The 18561-nt window shown below is 46.8% G+C and overlaps 1 protein-coding gene across 1 annotated transcript in view; it reads left to right on the top strand.

Moving 5' to 3' along the window:
* The window catches only part of OTOG (otogelin), an 89215-nt gene that overhangs the window by 53733 nt on the left and 16921 nt on the right, over positions 1-18561 (top strand). The window contains exons 33-40 of the mRNA XM_072725470.1: positions 776-1054; positions 2895-3012; positions 3726-3805; positions 4305-6109; positions 6905-7073; positions 7383-7528; positions 8124-8213; positions 17920-18103. Coding sequence (XP_072581571.1) covers positions 776-1054; positions 2895-3012; positions 3726-3805; positions 4305-6109; positions 6905-7073; positions 7383-7528; positions 8124-8213; positions 17920-18103 — 2871 coding nt within the window. The remainder of the gene's footprint in view (positions 1-775; positions 1055-2894; positions 3013-3725; positions 3806-4304; positions 6110-6904; positions 7074-7382; positions 7529-8123; positions 8214-17919; positions 18104-18561) is intronic.

The raw sequence follows: 18561 nt of genomic DNA, 5'->3' as shown, positions 1-18561 counted from the left end.
GACTCCTGGACACCTGCTTGTAGATTTGGAGGCTCACAAAATCTGCAGGGTCCCCATGCAGGAGGTTATCCACCTGGCAACGAGCCCCACTTTCTAGAACTGGGCCTTTGTGGACACAGGAGAGAGGACAGCTGAGACCAGTTGTAGGGCTCAGGGCAAGCCCCTTCTCCTCTTGGGGTCACTGTTTTCTCATCTGTGGGCTGGACTCAACATCCTTTCAGTCTGCCGGCTCTGACCCTCTGGGATTCTGTGTGGAGCAGGACCAAGCTGGGGTCCCTGAAACCTGTCCATTCAGCAAACCTGTCTGCCCAGTGTGTCCGATAGAACGTGACTCCTCCAAGGCGGCCGTTTCTGTCAGTCTGTTCACTGCTGTATCCCTAGCATCTAGAATTCCTCCTGGCACACAGAGGGTCCTCAAAATGCTTACGGGGAGGAAGAAAAGAGGGATGGATGGATGGAGGGAGGGAGAGTGGGAGGGAGGGAGGGATGGAGAAAGGAAGGAAAGAGGGAGGAGGGAAGGGAGGTGGGAGGGAGACACCTCCCCGAGGTTTGGCAGCTGGCAGCTTCTCTAACCTTCCACTTCTCTCAGGGAGAGGTGGTGTGTGCAGAGGGGCAGCCAGCAGGCAGAAGGAGGTGGGCAGGCACGGAGGAGCAGGGCTCAGCTAACCCACGGGGCGTGTTGCTGCCCTGAGTCATGGAGTGCAGATGCATGCCAGGCTCTGCCCCTCACCTGGACCCCTCTCGGCACTCCCCTCACCCACCTGGCTCTTTACAGACCCGGATGTGGTGTCCCTGGAGGCAGCAGACAGAGCCAACTTCTTCCTCCATGTCACAGCCAATGGGTCTCTGGAGCTGGCTAAGTGGCAGGGCAGCGTTGCCTTCCACCACCATGCCTCCTTCTCACTGCACCGGGGGACGTGGCAGGCAGGCCTAGTGGCCCTGGAGTCACTGGCCGAGCCTGGGTCCTTCCTTTGCGTGTCGGGCCCCACGCTGGTCCTGCGGCTGTATGAGCACACGGAGGCCTTCCGCCGGGGCACGTTGTTCCGCCTTCTGGGTAGGTGTCCACCCTGCCATCACCCTCAGCCCCTCCTCAGACGGCCCTTCCTGCCCTCTCCCATCACATCCTTCCAGTTGCCCTCAAGAAGCAGAATTCCCACTGTCCTGGTGCAGGGAGGCCACCTTTGGGTGCTGCCCTGACCTCCATGTTGGTGGCCTAGGGTGCAGTGGGGCTTGGGGCCCAGCCAGCTGCCTGGGTCCTGCCTCCACCCACGGGCCAATTACATGGTCTAAAAATAGGACAGGCTTTGTGGGAGCAAGGTAAGAAGTGCTCCTGGCCCCAGCTTGCATAGCCCACTGGCTCAGGTTTCTTGCTGATGGGGACACATGCCTGCCCTGTGAGCTCAAAGACCGCTCCCTGGGGCACCAGGCTGAGGAGGCAGCGGTCTCCCTCTGCCCTCCATCCTGAGCAGCAATGGAGCAACTGCACGCCTCTTCCAGCTAAGGCCGGGGCGGGGGGGGGGGGTTCCTGGACTTTGCCATCCCGCTGCCAGGTGGGTCTGCCCCCAAGACCTTGCTCTCTGCTTATACCCTGCAGGAAGGGATCACAATTTCTCCAGCACTCCAGGGAGGCCCCTGTGCCTCGTGCATGGGCACACGTATGTCTGTGCCTGTGGGGGCGCTTTGTGCTGCATGAATGGATCCGTTTACATGTGTGCATAAATATATCTCCAACCAGCCCCTTCATTTATCACCTCCCCCACAAACCAGGCCTGGGCCAGCTCATTCTTACATTCAGTGGTCATCTATAGAGTCCGCCAATGAACGGATTCATCACTGGCTATAATGGCAAGACTTGTGTCCCTTTCTGGAAGACACTGAGGCAGAGTCGAATGAAGCCTTGGGTTCAAATCCTCACCCTAGTCCTTGGCACTCGGAGGAGCGCTGCCCACCGTCCAGCTCTGTACAGTGGGGCTGTTTGCCTCACGGGATTATTGTGAGGACGGATTGCATCTCACAGGCTTGGCTTGTAGTAGGTCCTCTCCAAATGTAAATTCTCAGCTCTTGTCTCAAGGATCCTAGAAAAGCAGGTTTCTTCACAGTCATCAGCAGTGTGGGGATAGAGGCGTCAGGTGGGACGTACGTTCCCTGCTCAGGCCGTGGTTTCCGAGACAGGCCACTTGTGCTAAGATGGTCTGGGGTCTTGTCTGCCTCCACATCCCCCATTGTCTGCTTTCTCTGAGGATTCCTCATCTGTCAGGGCACTGGCCACAGGACCTTTTTTGAGGAAATCTCTCCTGGGACAGTTTAAGTTTCCCCACATCGTCTGTGCCTCAGTTTCTTTATCCATAAGACAGGGATAATGATAGTCCTGCATCATAGGATTATTGTGAGCATTAAGAAGGAAATAGTTGCAAAGATGTTGAAAGTTGTGTTCGGTGCTATTTAGGAGTTGAGTGTTGTGTTTGTTATTATTATTACTAGCTACCAAGGGTGTAGGACCAGGCTGGCCACCAATGTCCCAGAGGAGCAGGGTGACAGGGCAACCTTATGGAGAGGATCAGGTGTCCCCACCTTCTCTTTGGCAGCTGACTGCTCTGTAGCCACCCACCCTGGGGTTCTTGGCCCTACTCCAAGTCTCCACAGCCCCATCCCAAGGGTCCCCCAGACACCAACCCCAACTCACAGGGGTACAGTTTTCCCTTAGGTTGGCTTTTATTTTATATTATATGTTATCATTTTACTTGATTTTTCTTTACTTTTCCTGCATGTGTCCATTTGTCTCTTCTGTGGAGCAGGGCAGGGATGGGCTGAGCTAGGATGACCTCTGTGTCCTGTCACCTGACCCTGAGCTGGTACCCAGTCTCACTCAGTCTCGGGACGGGTCACCTTTCCAGATGCCAAGCCCTCAGGGGCTGCCTACCCCATCTGTGAGTGGCGCTACGATGCTTGCACCAGCCCCTGCTTCCAAACCTGCCGGGACCCACAGGCAGCTAGCTGCTGGGACGTGCCAAGGTGAGGGGGCATGGGGTCGCGGTGTGTACATTAGTGGATTTGAGCACATGCATGTGTAAATGGGTGCGTGGTCTGCAGGCATAGGCATGAGCATGTACTGAGGTGTGTGTGTGTGTGCTCACACGTACTTGTGAACACATGTTTTGTGGGTGTGTGTATGCAGATGTGTGTACCAGAATGAACCTGACTTATGTGGATGGGCACATATGAATGTTGATTTGTGTATGATGATGTGCATATAGTTGGGCCCTGTGTGTATTTGTGTGGGCATACCAGTGTCCATGGGCTGCACACAGCTGGGCATATGTGCACGTGTGTGAGCTGCATGTGTCAGGGTGTTGCTGCAGCTGCTGTGTGTGTGGGAAGGTATACACTGATGTTTTGAGCGTCTGGATGTATATGTACCTGTGTGAATGTTTTTGAGTCTTGCAGGTGTGATAGTGTACCTAAATGCTGACACATAGGAGCATGTGTGTGTGCACGCACAAGTGTGTGCATAACCAGACCTCGTTCATGTTTCCCTCTTGGTCTGAGGAGCAGGAGTGTGCAAAAGCATGTAACATGCACGTTTGGGTGTATGTGCTCCTGTACAAGCATCTCTGGAGGTTCATGTGACATGTGTCATGAGGAGGGATGAAGCTGTGCTCAATCCAGGTGAAAGATGATCGTCCCCATATTTCGGACTACTAACTGGCCCCCTGCTCTGTCCTCAGGGTAGAAGGCTGTGTGCCTGCATGTCCCACTCCCAAGGTCCTGGACGAAGTCACACAGAGATGTGTCTACTTGGAGGACTGTGAGTGGCCAAGACTTCTCATCCCTCCCTCAGATTCCTCTAAATCTCCAGGGTCTCCTTCACCAATCATGCCCAGAGTCCCCAGGTCCCTGGAGAAGCAGGGCCAGCAGAGGAGCCTCTGGAGGAGACCTTTAGAGCAGGCAGGGACCTCATCCAGTTCGTTCTTCCTATTAAACAGAGAACAACGTGAGGCCCAGATTGGGGGAAGGGACTGGCTTGGGGTCAGGTGGCAGGAACCCAGTACAGGCAAAGGTAGACCTGAGGTCCGTTGGCTCTGAGCTCAGGCTTTGAGGGCAGGGTCCAGACCTGCTGAGCCATCCAGTACCACAGGACAGAGGCCCCGGGGTGGGTCAGGCAGCCTGGCTGGCCGTTGGAAGCTGCCTTCCCCAGGCTCACCTCGGGTGCTCGCTCAGGAGCCCTACTACACAGCCCTGCCTGGTGAAGACCCCCTGGGGCGGGCAGCAGACACCCACTGTTTGAGCTTCTCTCTCTGCCCCAGGCGTGGAGCCCGTGGATTTGGTTCGCACAGAGGAGTCTCTTGGCAACGAGACTCTGCCTCCCAGTCAAGAGCTGCCCACTCTCAGTGGCAAGGAGCTGCAGTTTCCACAGGAAGCTCCCGGGGCGCCCTCCCACAGGCCACGGCTCACTCCAGCTGCCCCGCTCACCACAGCCCTGAACCCACCCGTGGCAGCTACTGAGGGGCCAGGGCTGACTCCAGGCCCTACCCAGGCCACGCTGCGGCAGCCGCTGGGGATCACTGTATCTAACCTCCCTGCCCACCCCACAGAGCCCCCAGCCAGTAAGAGAGTGACTGCCAGCCACCTGGCCACCCCCTTTACCCCAGAGTCCTCATCCCTGGCCCTTCCGCAGCAGACACTCACACCTAGCATGGGGTCAGGTGCTGTGAAGACGACTAGGGTGACCGTGACCTTTACAGGGATCCCCAACATCACAGTATCCTCCCGGTCAGCCCCTGCACCTCGCTTCCCACTCATGACCAAAGCTGTGACAGTCCCAGGCCCTGGCTCCTTGCCTATGAAGACCACCCCCCTCCAGCCCTTCCCAAGCCTGGAGTTGCCTGCAAGTTCCTCCTCCAGGCCTGTGGCTTCCCCTGCAGTGACCTCCAGGCTTCCCACTTCCTTGGGATCCCACAAGGCTTTGCTGACAACTGCAGTCACAAAGGCCAAGAGCAGGACAGGGATGCCCCAGCCCATACAGGCCCAGAGCGTTTCCAGTCCCAGCGGCCCCCTAGCCGAGGGTAGAACAACAGCAGAACAGGTTCCTGTCAGTGCTCTGGCTACCAAGAGAGGGGAGCTGGGAGGCAGCTCACCCACAGAGAGGCAGCCTGGGCCCCCCCAGCCCACGGGCATACCAGCATCCACACTTCCAAGACCCGTCCCCACTGCCCCACTCCACCCCACCCACCAAACCACCAGAGCCACCAGGCCCCCAGCTCTGCCCCCAGGGACCACAGCTGCCACCAGCCAGTCCACAGTTGCACATGGGCTGGGGGTCACACCCTTTGTGTCCCTGGACTCAACTCGGCCACCACAACTCCTCTCTGGTCTGCCTCTCGATACCAGCCTGCCCTTGGCCAAGGTGGGCACCTCGGCCCCAGTGGCCACACGTGGGTCCAAGGGTTCCATCATCACCCTTCCACTCCATCAGCAGGCCGCATCTCCCACTGTGGCCACGACTGCACCTACTCAGACACTCAGCTCAGCACTGCCTCTCACCCCTGCTGTTGTGGCCCAGGTAGACCTACCCAGTCACGCACCCCCTCAGGCAGCGGGCACGACACCAGGCCTGCTTCTGGGAGCCACACTGCCAGCCTCTGGAATCGTGGCCATGGCCGGGGGGGCAGCCTCCACACTATCTGCTGCCCCACAGAAGAGCACCACGGAGAAGATGGCCATCCTGTCCAAGCAAGTGTCCCTGCCCTCCTGGATATATGGCCCTGCTCAGGGTATGCCCACAGAACTCACACCTGCTGTGGCCCACACTCTTGCTACCTTGGCACCTGAGGCTGGTGGCCCCTGGGCCGTCACAGTGCCACTGGCACCCACATCCTACCCCTTGAGTCATGTCTCAGCCAGGACCGCCTCCCGAGAGAGCTCACTTGTTCTGCTCCCTCAGCTGTCCGAGGCCCATGGGACCTCGGCTGGGCCTCAGCTCCCAGCAGAGCTGGGGGCACAGGCCACCACCAAGCAGTCTGGACGCTCAGCCCCAGCCCAGAGCATTGCAGCGAGTTCGGCTGTGACCGTGACAGCCATCACTGAGGACGATGCATCTGCCACCTGTGTCGTGAGTGACTTGTCAGCCCACCTCTGTGTGGTCCCTCCATGCCCCTCTCCCTAGCCACATGGCTGGGACACCATCCTGGAGTCACATTCCTCATGGTCTGTGGCAGCTTCTCCTTCACCAGCCGCCAGGCTGCAGGATGGGGGTTCAGTCACCCCCCTCACCTTTGCCCCACACTCTGGAGCCTGACAAATTCTCCAGGCTGCTCTGGGCCCCTGATGTCATAGCAACCTCATCGTTCCCCTGGGGCTGATTGGATGACTTAGTGTGACAACACGAGTGTGCTGGTGTGTGTATGTTTGTGTCCGTAGAGCCATGTGGGCCTATGTGTGCATAGTTTACGTGTGTGAGACTCAGGGTGAGCAGTCATATATCTTTGTGTGTGTGATGGATGGTGTCACAAGACTATATGTGCTTTTGTAAGAAAGAGATAAAGAGAGGTTGTGTGTGCACACGTGCATGCATGGGTATGCTCAGGTTTTTCTGCGTCTGAGCTAGCGCGTCTGTACCCCTATGTACCTGGAGCTCTCTGCAAGGGCTGGGCAGATACACAGAAGTCTCTGGGATTCAGGCCCCTGACCCCAATCTCATGCTCAGCCCATCCCCAGGTTCCAGTGGGCATGATGGGTGGGTGGAGGGTGAGGACCCCACTCCCCGGTTGTCTTGCTGCTGGGTCCCCCTGCCCTATTCTGACCGACAGTGGAAAGGATCTTATGCCCTTAGGTTTGAGACAGGGAGTAGTGAGTGGCTGCTGCCCTGGGCTGGGTACTCATGCTGTCCCTCCACCCTGTGCCCTAGCCAATCGCTGAACAGGACTGCGTCCGCCACATCTGCCTGGAAGGCCAGCTGATCCGAGTGAATCAGTCCCAGCACTGTCCCCAGGGTGCCACACCCCCTCGCTGTGGGGTCCTGGGCCTCGCAGTGAGGGTGGGCGGCGATCACTGCTGCCCCCTCTGGGAATGTGCCTGTGAGTCCTGGGGTCCACTAGGTCCTCCCCGAGCATGACCTCGGCCCCTTACCTGTCTGCTGCTTGGTGTCAGGGTGACTTTGACCTGAATGTACTCTCCGATGGGATCTCTTGTCTCAGTGTGACCCCTGACCTGGCAGGTCCCCTATTCTTGCAACCTCATCTCTGTGATGCCTGCTCTGAGTGACTCTCCAGCCCCCAGGGCCTCTGAATCACCCAGGAAAAGGCCAAGGTGCCTGCCCTTTGTTCCTGGGTAGCCCTGGCCCCAGAAGCATCTGTTTAGTCTTCTCTTCCCTGTCCCTCCCCCAGGCCGATGCTCAATCTTCCCTGATCTAAGCTTTGTGACCTTCGATGGGAGCCACGTAGCCCTGTTCAAGGAGGCTATCTACATCCTCACCCAGAGCCCCAGCGAAATGGTCACCGTCCACGTCCTTGACTGCAAAAGCGCCAACCTGGTGACTGCCCCTTGCCCCCTTTCCTGCTGGGGCCTCGGGATTTGACTAGGTTTGGAGGGGAGATTGAGTAGTGAATTGGGTTTTGAGGGGTGCCAGGAGCGAGGACAGAGGCAGAAGCCCCTACAGTAGCTCCTTCTGTCAGGGGTCTCCCGGAATGGATATGGGGAGAAACGGTGAGTGGAGTGCACTGCCTCCTGGCCCTCCCTGGGCCCTGCACCATTCCCAACTTGTCCCAGCTGTGTAGGCCCAGGTGGGAGGCATCCAAGTGCAGAGGAGCTGGGATACTGGGATACTCCTCAGGGGTATGGCCTGTGGCCAAGGGTGCTGGCTGCAGAGAATCACCTCCTAGGATATCCTCATGAGCCAGGTGGAAGGAGGCAGGGTTTTTTGGTTTGTTTTTGCTCCTGGGCTTACAGGCAGTCAGGTAGAACCAGAAATGTTCCATGGGATTCTGTGCAGTATCTGCACGGCTCCAACGAGTGCCTCTGGTGTGTTGAGAGGGGGTGGCAGGGAAAGTGTGCTCACAGTGGCTCCCCAGGAGGAGGAGGCAACAGGACTGGGCTCTGAGCTGATAAGGTTTGGGCTCTCTCTGCAGGGGCACCTGAACTGGCCCCCGTTCTGTCTGGTGATGCTGAATATGACTCACCTGACCCATCAGGTGACCATTGACCGTTTCAGCCGGAAGGTGAGTGCCTCAAAAGCCAGTTCTTCCTAGGGCTGCAATCAGGCAAGGAGCAAGGCATCCAGGGTTGGAGAAGTCTTGAGGCTTATTCATGACTGGGGGCAAGGGTGGGGAGGGACCCTTTTAAAGAAGAATAGTGCAAAAGTGGATATATTTGTAAGTGATTTTAATTAAACCATTTGTGGCCACTCTAATGTCAGAGGAGGACAGGAGGAATATTGTGAATGAGGAGAAGTTAGAATGGCAAGAGATGGTGACCTCAAATGATTGTGATTAAAATATCTACTTCTGCAGTCTTTATAAAAATATATGCCCATTGACACATTTCTAGAGCCCCTTCCAAGAAGGGGGCTGTATAAGTGAGGAGCCCTGATTTTAAGCTTCAGGAGTTTTACATTAACCCCACCTCTGCCAATGAGGCTGGTGTCCAACTGCACCCCACCCTGTGTGGTACCATTCTGGGGGTCTGCTTTGCTCCTCCCAGCAGGTGAGTAACAGGGGCTGATTCGTATCCTCCTCTGGTCCGAAAGTCCTGACTCTCCCCACCCATTCCTGAGCCAATACCTGCAGCCCCTCCTGTTGGCATGTGCCCTTGAATGCCAAACATAGGGCCACCACACCCCATGATGCTCTTGGGAACAGGGGCTTTGGGGAGTGGGTTTTCCATGAGATAGAAGCTTATACAAAGAACTCCCTGGGTTTCATCCATTAGGTTTTTTAATTTTTCCATTAAAAAATATTTAAGGTATAACTTACCTACGGTAAAATTCACCGTTGTTAGTGTACAATTCTACAAGTTTTAACAAACATCCACAGTCCTGTAACTACCACCACAGTCGTGATAGAGAACAGCTCCATCACCCTTAATTGTTGCCCTGTGCCATTTTGTTGTCAACTCCTCTCCCACCTCTGACAACCACTGTTCCTGTCCGTATAGTTTTGCCTCTTCCAGAATGTCATACACATGGAATCATAGTATTTAGTAAGATTCACTCACATTGTGTGTATCAGGAGTTCATTGATTTTTCTTCCTGAGGAGTATTCCGTTGTAATGATGTACACTGTTTATCTCCATTCATCAATTGAAAGACATTTGGGAAGGACAGACAGTGTATGTTCTCATTCATTTGGGGAATATAAAAAATAGTGAAAGGGAATATAAAGGAAGGGAAAAGAAATGTTGGGAAATATCAGGAAGGGAGACAGAACATAAAGACTCCTAACTCTGGGAAACGAACTAGGGGTGGTGGAAGGGGAGGAGGGCGGGGGGTGGAGGGGAATGGGTGACGGGCACTGAGGCGGACACTTGACGGGATGAGCACTGGGTGTTTCTCTGTATGTTGGTAAATTGAACACCAATAAAAATTAATTTAAAAAAAAAAAGAAAGACATTTGGTTTGTTTCCAGTTTGGGGTGATAACAAATAAAGCCGCAATAAGCATTTACATAAAGGGTTTTTTTTTTTATTGAAGTATTACATTAGTTGCCAGTGTACAGCAGTGATTCAACATTTCCATACATTACTCAGTGCTCATCACTATAATTGCAGACGCCACTTATCACCATATGTTATTGCAATCTTATTGATTGTTTTCCTGCTGCACTTTTCATTTTCATGACTTATTTATTTTATAACTGGGAGTTTGAACCCCTTAATTCCCTTTATCTATTTCATCATTTCCCCATCCCCTCCTCCCCTCTGGCAACCACCAGTTTGTTCTCTGTATTTAAGTGTGGTTTTTGGTCGGTTGGTTGGCTCTTTCCTTCCTTCCTTCTTTCCTTCCTTCCTCCATTCCTTCCTTCATTCGTTTTGTTTTCTTAGATTCCACATGTAAGTGAAATCATGCGCCACTTGCCTTTCTCTGTTTGACTTATTTCACAAAGCACAATACCTTCTAGGGCCCATCCATGTTGCCACAAATGGCAAAAGCTCATTCTTTTTTATGGTCAAGTAATATTCTGTGTGTGTGTGTGTGTGTGTACAAAAGATGTATCTCTTTTTTATCCATTCATCTATGGATGGACACTTGGGTTGTTTCCATATCTTGACTATTATAAGCAATGCTGCTATAAACATAGGGGTGCCTATATCCCTTTGAATTAGTGTTTTTGTATTCTTTGGGTGAATACCCACTAGTGGAATTACTAGATCATATAGTATTTCTATTTTTAATTTCTAAAGAAACTTCTATACTGTGTCCCACAGTGGCTGCACCAATTTATATTCCCAACAGTTCACAACAGTTTTTTTTCCACATCTTCATGAATACTTATTATTTCTTGCTTTTTTTTTTAATTCTAGCCATTCTGACTGGTGTCAGGTTCTCTGTTGTGGTTTTCGCTTGCATTTTCTTGATGACTAGTGATTTTGAGTACCTTTTCACGTGTCTTTTGGCCACCTGTATGTCTCCTTGGGAAAAACATTCAGATCCTTTGCCCATTTTTTAGTTGTTTTTTTGTTTTGTTTTGTTTTTTGTTTTGCTTTTTTTTTTTTTTTTTTTTTGGTGTTGAGTTTTAAGTCATTCTAACAGATATGTAATAAGATCTTACCGTGGTTTTAATTTGCACCTCCCTAATTGCTGATAATATTGAACGTATTTTCCTGGGTTTGTTTTCCATGGTATACCCTCTTTGATGACATGTCTGTTAAAATCTTTTGCACATTTTAAAGATTATAATGTGTTTTATTGAGTTTGAGAATTTTTGTATGTTTTGGATACAGGTCCTTATCAGATATAAGTATTATCTCCCTTGCCTGGGTGGCTCATCGGTTTAGCGCCACCTTCGGCCCAGGGTGTGATCCTGGAGTCCCGGGATCGAGTCTACATCAGGCTCCCTGCATGGAGCCTGCTTCTCCCTCTGCCTGTGTCTCTGCCCCCGCCCCCTCTCTGTCTCTCATGAATAAATAAAATCTTTTTAAAAAATTATTATCTCCCAGTCTGTGACATGTTTTTTCAATCACCTATAAGTGTCTTTCAAAAGGCAGAAGTTTTTAATTTTGATAGAGTCCAAATATCAGTTCTTTCTTTTTTGGATCATGATTTTGGTATTCTATCTAATAGACCTTTGCCTGATGCAAGGTCTCAAAGATTTTCTCTTACATTTTCTTCTAGCAGTTTAATAGTTTCAGGTATTACTTTTAAGTGTATATTGTACTTTAAGTTAATTTTTATAAATAGTATGAGATATGGGTCAAGATTCTTTTTTCTTTTGCATATGGATATTCTGGCATCATTTGTTAAAAAGACTATCCTGCCTCAATTGACTTGTCTTTGCACTTTTGTCAAAAATCAGCTGACCATTAATGCTTGGGTTTACTTCTGGACTTTTAATATCTGTCTTTTCACCAGTGCCATAGGATCTTGATAACTGTTACTTTTTATTAAAATTTTATTAAAATCAGGTTGTATGAGTCTTCTAACTTCCTTTTCAAAATTAGGTTGGCAATTTTAATTCTTTTATATTTCCATATAAATTTAAAATAAGCTTATTGATTTCTATAGAAAACCTTGCTGGGATTTTGATTGGAATTACATTAAATATATAATTATTTGGGGGGAGAATTACAACCTGAACATTAGTGAGCTTTCCAAGCCATGAACACGATATATCTTTTTATTTAAATCTTCTTTGATTTTTTTATTGATGTTTTGTAGTTTTAATTGTAAGATCTTACACGTTTTGTTAGATTTATCTCTAAAAATTTCATATTTCTGATCCTATTGTAAATGATTCTTTTCTTTTTATTTCATTTTCTGCTCTCATATTGCTAATGTATACAAATACAATTTATTTTTGCATTTTTAAAAAAAAATTGCCATTAGGTTTTTCATTCAGCTGATTGTGTGTACACATGAGTTTTGCATATTGACCTCTTATCTTACAACTTGCTAAACTCACTTATTAGTTCTTGTAAATTCTTCCAGTTTTTCTGCATAGTTGTTTATGTCTTTCCTAAATAGAGATAGCTTTGCTTCTTCCTTTTCAATGAGTATTCTTTTTATTTATTTTTCTTACCTACTGCACTGGTTAGGGCCTCTAATATGATGTTGAGGGAGTGAGCGCCAATATCCTTGTCTTGTATTTGATCTTAGGGAGAGGGCATCCAGTCTTTCACTATAAAGCAGGAAGTTTTTATAGATATCCTTTATCAGGTGATGAAAGTTTCTTCTATTTGTAATTTGCTGAGAGTTTTTATTACTATGAAAGATGTTAATTTTGTCAGAACTTTTTTCTGCATCTACTAGAATAATCATATTGTTCTTTTTCTTTAGACTTTTCACCCAAAATTACAGTTTTGGGTTTACTTAAAAAGGGAAAGATTTTCAAATTTTTAAAAAATAAATAGCTTATGAAGAATAGTAGTTCCATTTAGAGATCATTTTTTAAAGATTTATTTATTTATTTGAGAGAGAGGTGGAGAAAGGACAGAGAGAAAGAGAGAGAAGCCTTCAAGCAGACTCCCTGCTGAGCCTGGAGCCCTATGCAGGGCTCAATAAGAGGCTCAATTCCAGGACTCTGAGATCACAACCTGAGCTGAAATCAAGAGCTGGATGCTTAACCAACTGAGCCACGCCGGTGACCCATTAAACTCATCATATACTCTTGCTATCCTTTTAATGTCTGTAGGATCTGTATTCATGTACTCTATCTCATTCCTAATATTAGTAATTTGTGTCTTGTCTTCTTCCTGACCAGTCTAGCTAGAGGTTTATCAAATGTTTTTTTCCTTAAAGAATGTTTTGTTTTTTTTCTGTTTTCTATTTTATCAATTTTTCCCCTTATCTTTGTTATTTTATTGCTTCTGATTCCTTTGGGTTGAATTTACTCTCCTTCTTCTAGTTTATTAAGGTGATAGATTAGGTCACTGATTTGAGACCTTTCTGCTTTATCTAATATAAGCATCTAGTGCTATTAATTTATCTTTAGGCACTGATTTAGCAGCATCTTAAAAACTTTTGATACACTGTGTTTTAAGTTTCATTAAGTTTAAAATAGTTTAAAATTTTCCTTTGGATTTTTATTTGACCCATGAGTTACTTACAAGTGTTTTTCTTTAGTCTCCAAATATTTGGTGATTTTTCCAGCTGTCTTTCTGTTACTGATTTCTAATTTAATTTCACTGTGTTCAGAGAACATATTTTATCTAACATTGATCCTTTTATATTTAGTGAGACTTCTTTTATGTGTCAGAATATACTCTATCTTATACATGTGTATTCTCTTGTTGAGTGGAGTGTTCTGTGAATGTCAGGTCAAGTTCACTGAGAGTGTTGTTCATGCCTTCTAAATTCATATTCATTTCCTACTTGTTCTATCAATCATTGAGAGAGAAGTTGTTGAAATTTCTGAGTATAATTGTTGATTTGTCCATTTTTCTTTGGAGTTTTATTGTTTTTTTTCCAGATTTTTGAAATTGTTATTTGATGTATAACATTTAGGATTGTTATGCCCTCTTGTTGAATTAACTCCTTTATCAGTGTGAAATGGCGTTTTTATCCTGGTAAAAGTCTTTGTTCTGAATTCTGCTTTGTCTGATTCATCTATAATAGTGATTCCAGTTTTATTTTGATTAGTGACAGCATGTATACCCAATGAATATATCTAAGAGAAATCTTTTTCCATCCCTTTTCTTTTAACCTATTTGTATCTTTTTACTTAAAGCAGGATTTTGTAGGGAAGGAATAGTTGGGTCTTCCTTTTCTCTTATCCAATCTGCCAGTCTCTGCCTTTTAATTGGAAGATGTTTGGACCATTTACACTTAATTTGGTCATCAATATGATTATATTTGTATATAACATAATGTTGGCATTTGTTTTCTATTTGACCCATCTGCTTTTCATTCTGCTCCCTTTCCTCTTTTTCTGCCTTATTCTGGGTTATTTTTAATGATTGCATTTTATCTTCTCTTTTGGATTATTATCTGTACATTTTACTTCTACATTTGTTATAAACTCCACGGTACATCATTATGGTTTTTCCTTAAGCAGTCAATTATCTTCTAACATGGTTTTTAAACTAAGAAAAGTTTATATTATCCACATCTTTATCATTTCTGGTGTCCTTTATTTCTTTGTGTAGATCTGGATTTCCATCTGGATATCACTTTCTTCTGTCTGAAGGACTTCCATTAACATTCTTATAGTGCAAATCTGCTGGTATCTGAAAAAGTTTTTTTTAAGATTTTATTTATGTATTTATTTGAGAGAGAGAAAGAGTGAGAGAGAGAGGAGCAGGGTGGGGGAGCGGGAGAGGAAAAGAATTTCAAGCAGACTCTGCACTGAGTGCCAAGCCTTATGTGGTGGTGGCTTGATCCTACAACCCTGAGATCATGACCTGAACCAAAAATGAAAGTTGGATACTTAGTGGACTGACCAACGCAGGTGCCCCTGAAAAAGTTTTTATGTCACCTTCATTTTTAAAGATATTTTAACTGAGTTTAGAATTATATGTTAATTTTTCTTTCATCACTTTAAAGATTTTGCTCCACTATCTTTTCTTTTTAAATTGAGATAAAATTGACCTAACATAAAATGAATCATTAATCTCCCTAGCCCTGTCAACTACAAATATGCATTCTGTCTATAGATTTGCTTATTTCTAGATATCTCATATAAATGGAGTCTGCAATATGTGAATTTTATGTCTGGCTTCTTTCATTTAGCATGTTTCTGAGGTTCATCCATGTTACAGCATCTACCAGTTTTTTTTCATTTTTTATGGCTGAATAATATTCCAGTGTGTGTGTGTGTGTGTGTGTGTGTGTGTGTGTGTGTGTGTGTATATATATATCTGTGCATTTATTGCTGGCCATTTGGGCCATTTCCACCTGTTGACTATTGTGTATAGTGCTGCTATAAATTTCTACTGTCTTTCACTTTGTTTATTTCCACAACGATATCATCTATCATTCTGATCTTTGTTTCCCTACCTTTTGTCTTTTTTTTTTTTTTTTTACTGCTTTTACAATTTTCCTTCTATCATTGTTTTTAAGCAGTTTGGTTAAGACATGCTTGGTAATTCATTTCTCTTTCAGAGACTCTAATTACACATATATTAGGCCAGTTAAAGTTGTCCCACAGATCACTTATGCTTTATTCATCTTTTTTCGGTCTTTTTTTTCTTTCTGTGTTCTATTTTAGATAGCCTCTATTGCCCTATTTTTAAGTCCATTCATATTTTCATCTATGGTGTGTAATCATCTATTAATCCCATTCAGTATAGTTTTCATCTCAGATATTAATTGTACTTTTTCATCTCTAGAAGTTTGATTTGGATCTGTTGGTATCTTCCACATCTTGCCCTAAAATTTTTGTTTTCCATTACTGTTTGAAAATATTGAATATAGTTTTAATGATTGCTTTTTATACCCCTGACTATTAATTGTATCATATTTTTTATTTCTGGGTCAATTCTAACTGATTTTTCCCACTTCATTATGGGCTGTACGTTCCTGCTGCTTTGGGTGACTGACAATTTTTTTTTGGATTGCAGACATTGGGTTTTGCCTTGTTGGATACTGGATATCCTTTTCTTTTTCAGTTTTGTACTAGTTATACTACTTGGAAGCAATTCAATCCATCTGAGGCTTGTTTTGTTGAGTGGAGCCCATGTAGTTTTATCCTAAGTGATTTTATTCTATATTTTTTCTTCTAAGTAGTGATTCCTCACTACTGAAGCAGTAGCCTTCTCATACCCTACCCTATGCCCTATGTATTTGCACTATAACTGGTGGTATTTCTAACTATTCCCAGCCAGGCATAAGTCCTGGGAATTTGTCTGTTCTTTTATTTATTTTTTGTTTTTTTTTTAAGATTTTATTTATTCATGAGAGAGACAGAGAGAAAGAGTCGGAGACACAGGCAGAGGGAGAAGCAGGCTCCCTGCAGGGAGCCCGATGTGGGACTCCATCCCAGGTCTCCAGGATCATGCCCTGGGCCAAAGGCAGGTGCTCAACCGCTGAACCCCCCAGGGATCTCCCCTGTCTGTTCCTTTTAGGTGATTGTTTTCCTGGACTCAAGTAGCTTTCCCACCTGCATACACTGGTCAGTATTCATACACAGGGTCAGGATAGGGTGAGAGAGGGATTGTTTACAGAACTTCTGAGCATGTGCATTCTCTCTCTCTCTCTCTCTCTCTCCCCCCCCCTTCCCTCCCTCCCTTTCTCCCTCCCTCTTTTTTTTCTCTCCCCAGCTCTCTTCCCTTCAGCATCTTGCTCTGCAAACTCCAGCTATCATGACCTCCATGAACTCCCAACTCTTGTTCATAAACTCAGGGAGCCCACCAGGCTCTGCCTGGGTTCCTTCTTCCTTTCTACACCATGGCCTAAAGACTTCCTCTAAGCAATAACTGGGCAATCATAAGGCTCTCCTCATTTGTTTCCCCTTTCTCAGGGATCATTCTCTTATGCTGCCAACTGTTCAATGTCTGAAAAATATTGTTTCATGTAACTTGTCAGGTTTTAAAAAATATTTTATTTATTTATTAATGAGAGGCAGAGAGAGAGAGAGAGGCAGAGACACAGGCAGAGGGAGAAGCAGGCTCCATGCAGGGAGTCCGACAAGGGACTCGATCCTGGGACTCTAGGATCACGCCCTGGGCCAAAGGCAGGCACTAAACTGCTGGGCCACCGGGGCTGCCCAATTTGTTAGGTTTTTTGATTGTTTAAGGCAAGAGGGAATATCCAGTCCTTATTACTCCATCTTGGTCAGAAGCTAAAGCCTACTCTTTAGTTTTGAATATTTGTCCTTTGTCGTTATTTGAACATAGGGTTCTGTGAACACAGATGAAGAACCCTGAGCTTCAGAGATGAGTGTTCATTCCCAGAGCTAAGAGATGATTCCAGGTTCATGAAGCCCCAGCCCCTCTCTGCACAGCTAGGAAGTCTGAGGCTGAAAGACCAGGGATTTCCCAAGGTCAAAGTTTTCCAACACAGAGGTTCCTGTCCTGGATAATTTACAAAGTAATTAATAAAACAGTGATTCTTGTAGGAGAGGGAGGTATAAAGTCATTATAAATATTTTAAGATTCTAGTCTTCTCATCTCCCACTTCTACAAAGTAAAACTAATAATCCATAGTGCATATAAATTTAACCTTGTCAATATGTAACAGAGGTTGTAGCTTTGAATTTAAAGAGTTTGAGAGAGTTAGGGTGTATTGCATATTTAACAAACATTGATTGAGACCCCAATTTATGTCAGGCCCTAAGGCAGGTGCTGGGGATTCAAAGGTGGATCAGTAAGAGGTTTTAAAAAATATTTTATTTATTTCTGCCCTTATGAAATTCAGAGTCCATCTGGTGCCTCAATGAGGGGACAAACAGATTCCACCCTAATGGTCAGCAGAGAGATGAGGAGGTCCCAGAGAAGGGGTGCCCATGCCAGAGGCTGGAGGATATAGGAAAAATCTCCCAGAAGAAATGATCTGGGCAGACTAAGGAAAGAAGAGAGTGATTAGGAGGTCTCAAAGTGTGTGTTTGCTTGGGCACAAGGATATAGCCTGCCTCTCATTGTTGTATTTTATGTTTCATCATTTTGTGCTCATAAACATGGTTTCAGAATTCTTTGATGCCACCTTGGACAGTGTCTCACTCACATGTATCTGAAACAGAGCCTGTCACATAGCTTGATACTGTTTGTTGGATAAATGGATGGATGGACAGACAGATGGACAAACTGTGCTCACATTGAATACCCTCCCCCCACAAGGTGACTGTGGACTCACAGCCTGTCTGGCCTCCTGTGAGCAGACATGGATTCAGAATTGAGGACACAGGCCACATGTACATGATCCGGACACCATCACACATCCAGATCCAGTGGCTCCACAGCTCAGGACTCATGATCCTGGAGGCCAGCAAAACCAGCGAGGCCCAGGGCCGTGGCCTGTGCGGTGAGGTGGGACCCAGCTGGGGGAGAGGGGATGCTTTTTGAGCCCATGTCGGCCCCCAGACACAGGCTCCCCTGTGTGAAGCCAGGGAAAGGTGGGACAGAGGGCCAGGCCAGAGGTGGCACCAGCAGAGCTGCCAGGGCAGAGAGACTTAATGTTGTATGTTCTGGGGCTGAAGCTGCCAGCAGGGAGATGGCGCAGGACTCTGGCCTCCGCCAGTTGTCACTTTAACTGGGATTGTCTGTCAGCTTCCCTGATAGTTTCCTAATACCAGATAATCCTTCCTGTCTGCATATGCCTGGGCACTTCACAAAGCACTTCCACACTCTGATCTCACTTATTGCAGGTCATCCACACAACAACCCTAAGAGATGACCACTGAACTACAGAAGAAAGTGGGCTCAGAGAGGTTAAGTGGCTTGCCTAAGCTCACACAGCAGAACTGCCACAACACATAGAAC

Source organism: Vulpes vulpes, chromosome 11 (genome assembly GCF_048418805.1).
Source record: "Vulpes vulpes isolate BD-2025 chromosome 11, VulVul3, whole genome shotgun sequence".
Lineage (NCBI taxonomy): Eukaryota > Metazoa > Chordata > Mammalia > Carnivora > Canidae > Vulpes > Vulpes vulpes.
The sequence above is the reverse complement of the archived record's forward strand: the minus strand, read 5'-3'. Positions and strand labels throughout refer to the sequence as shown.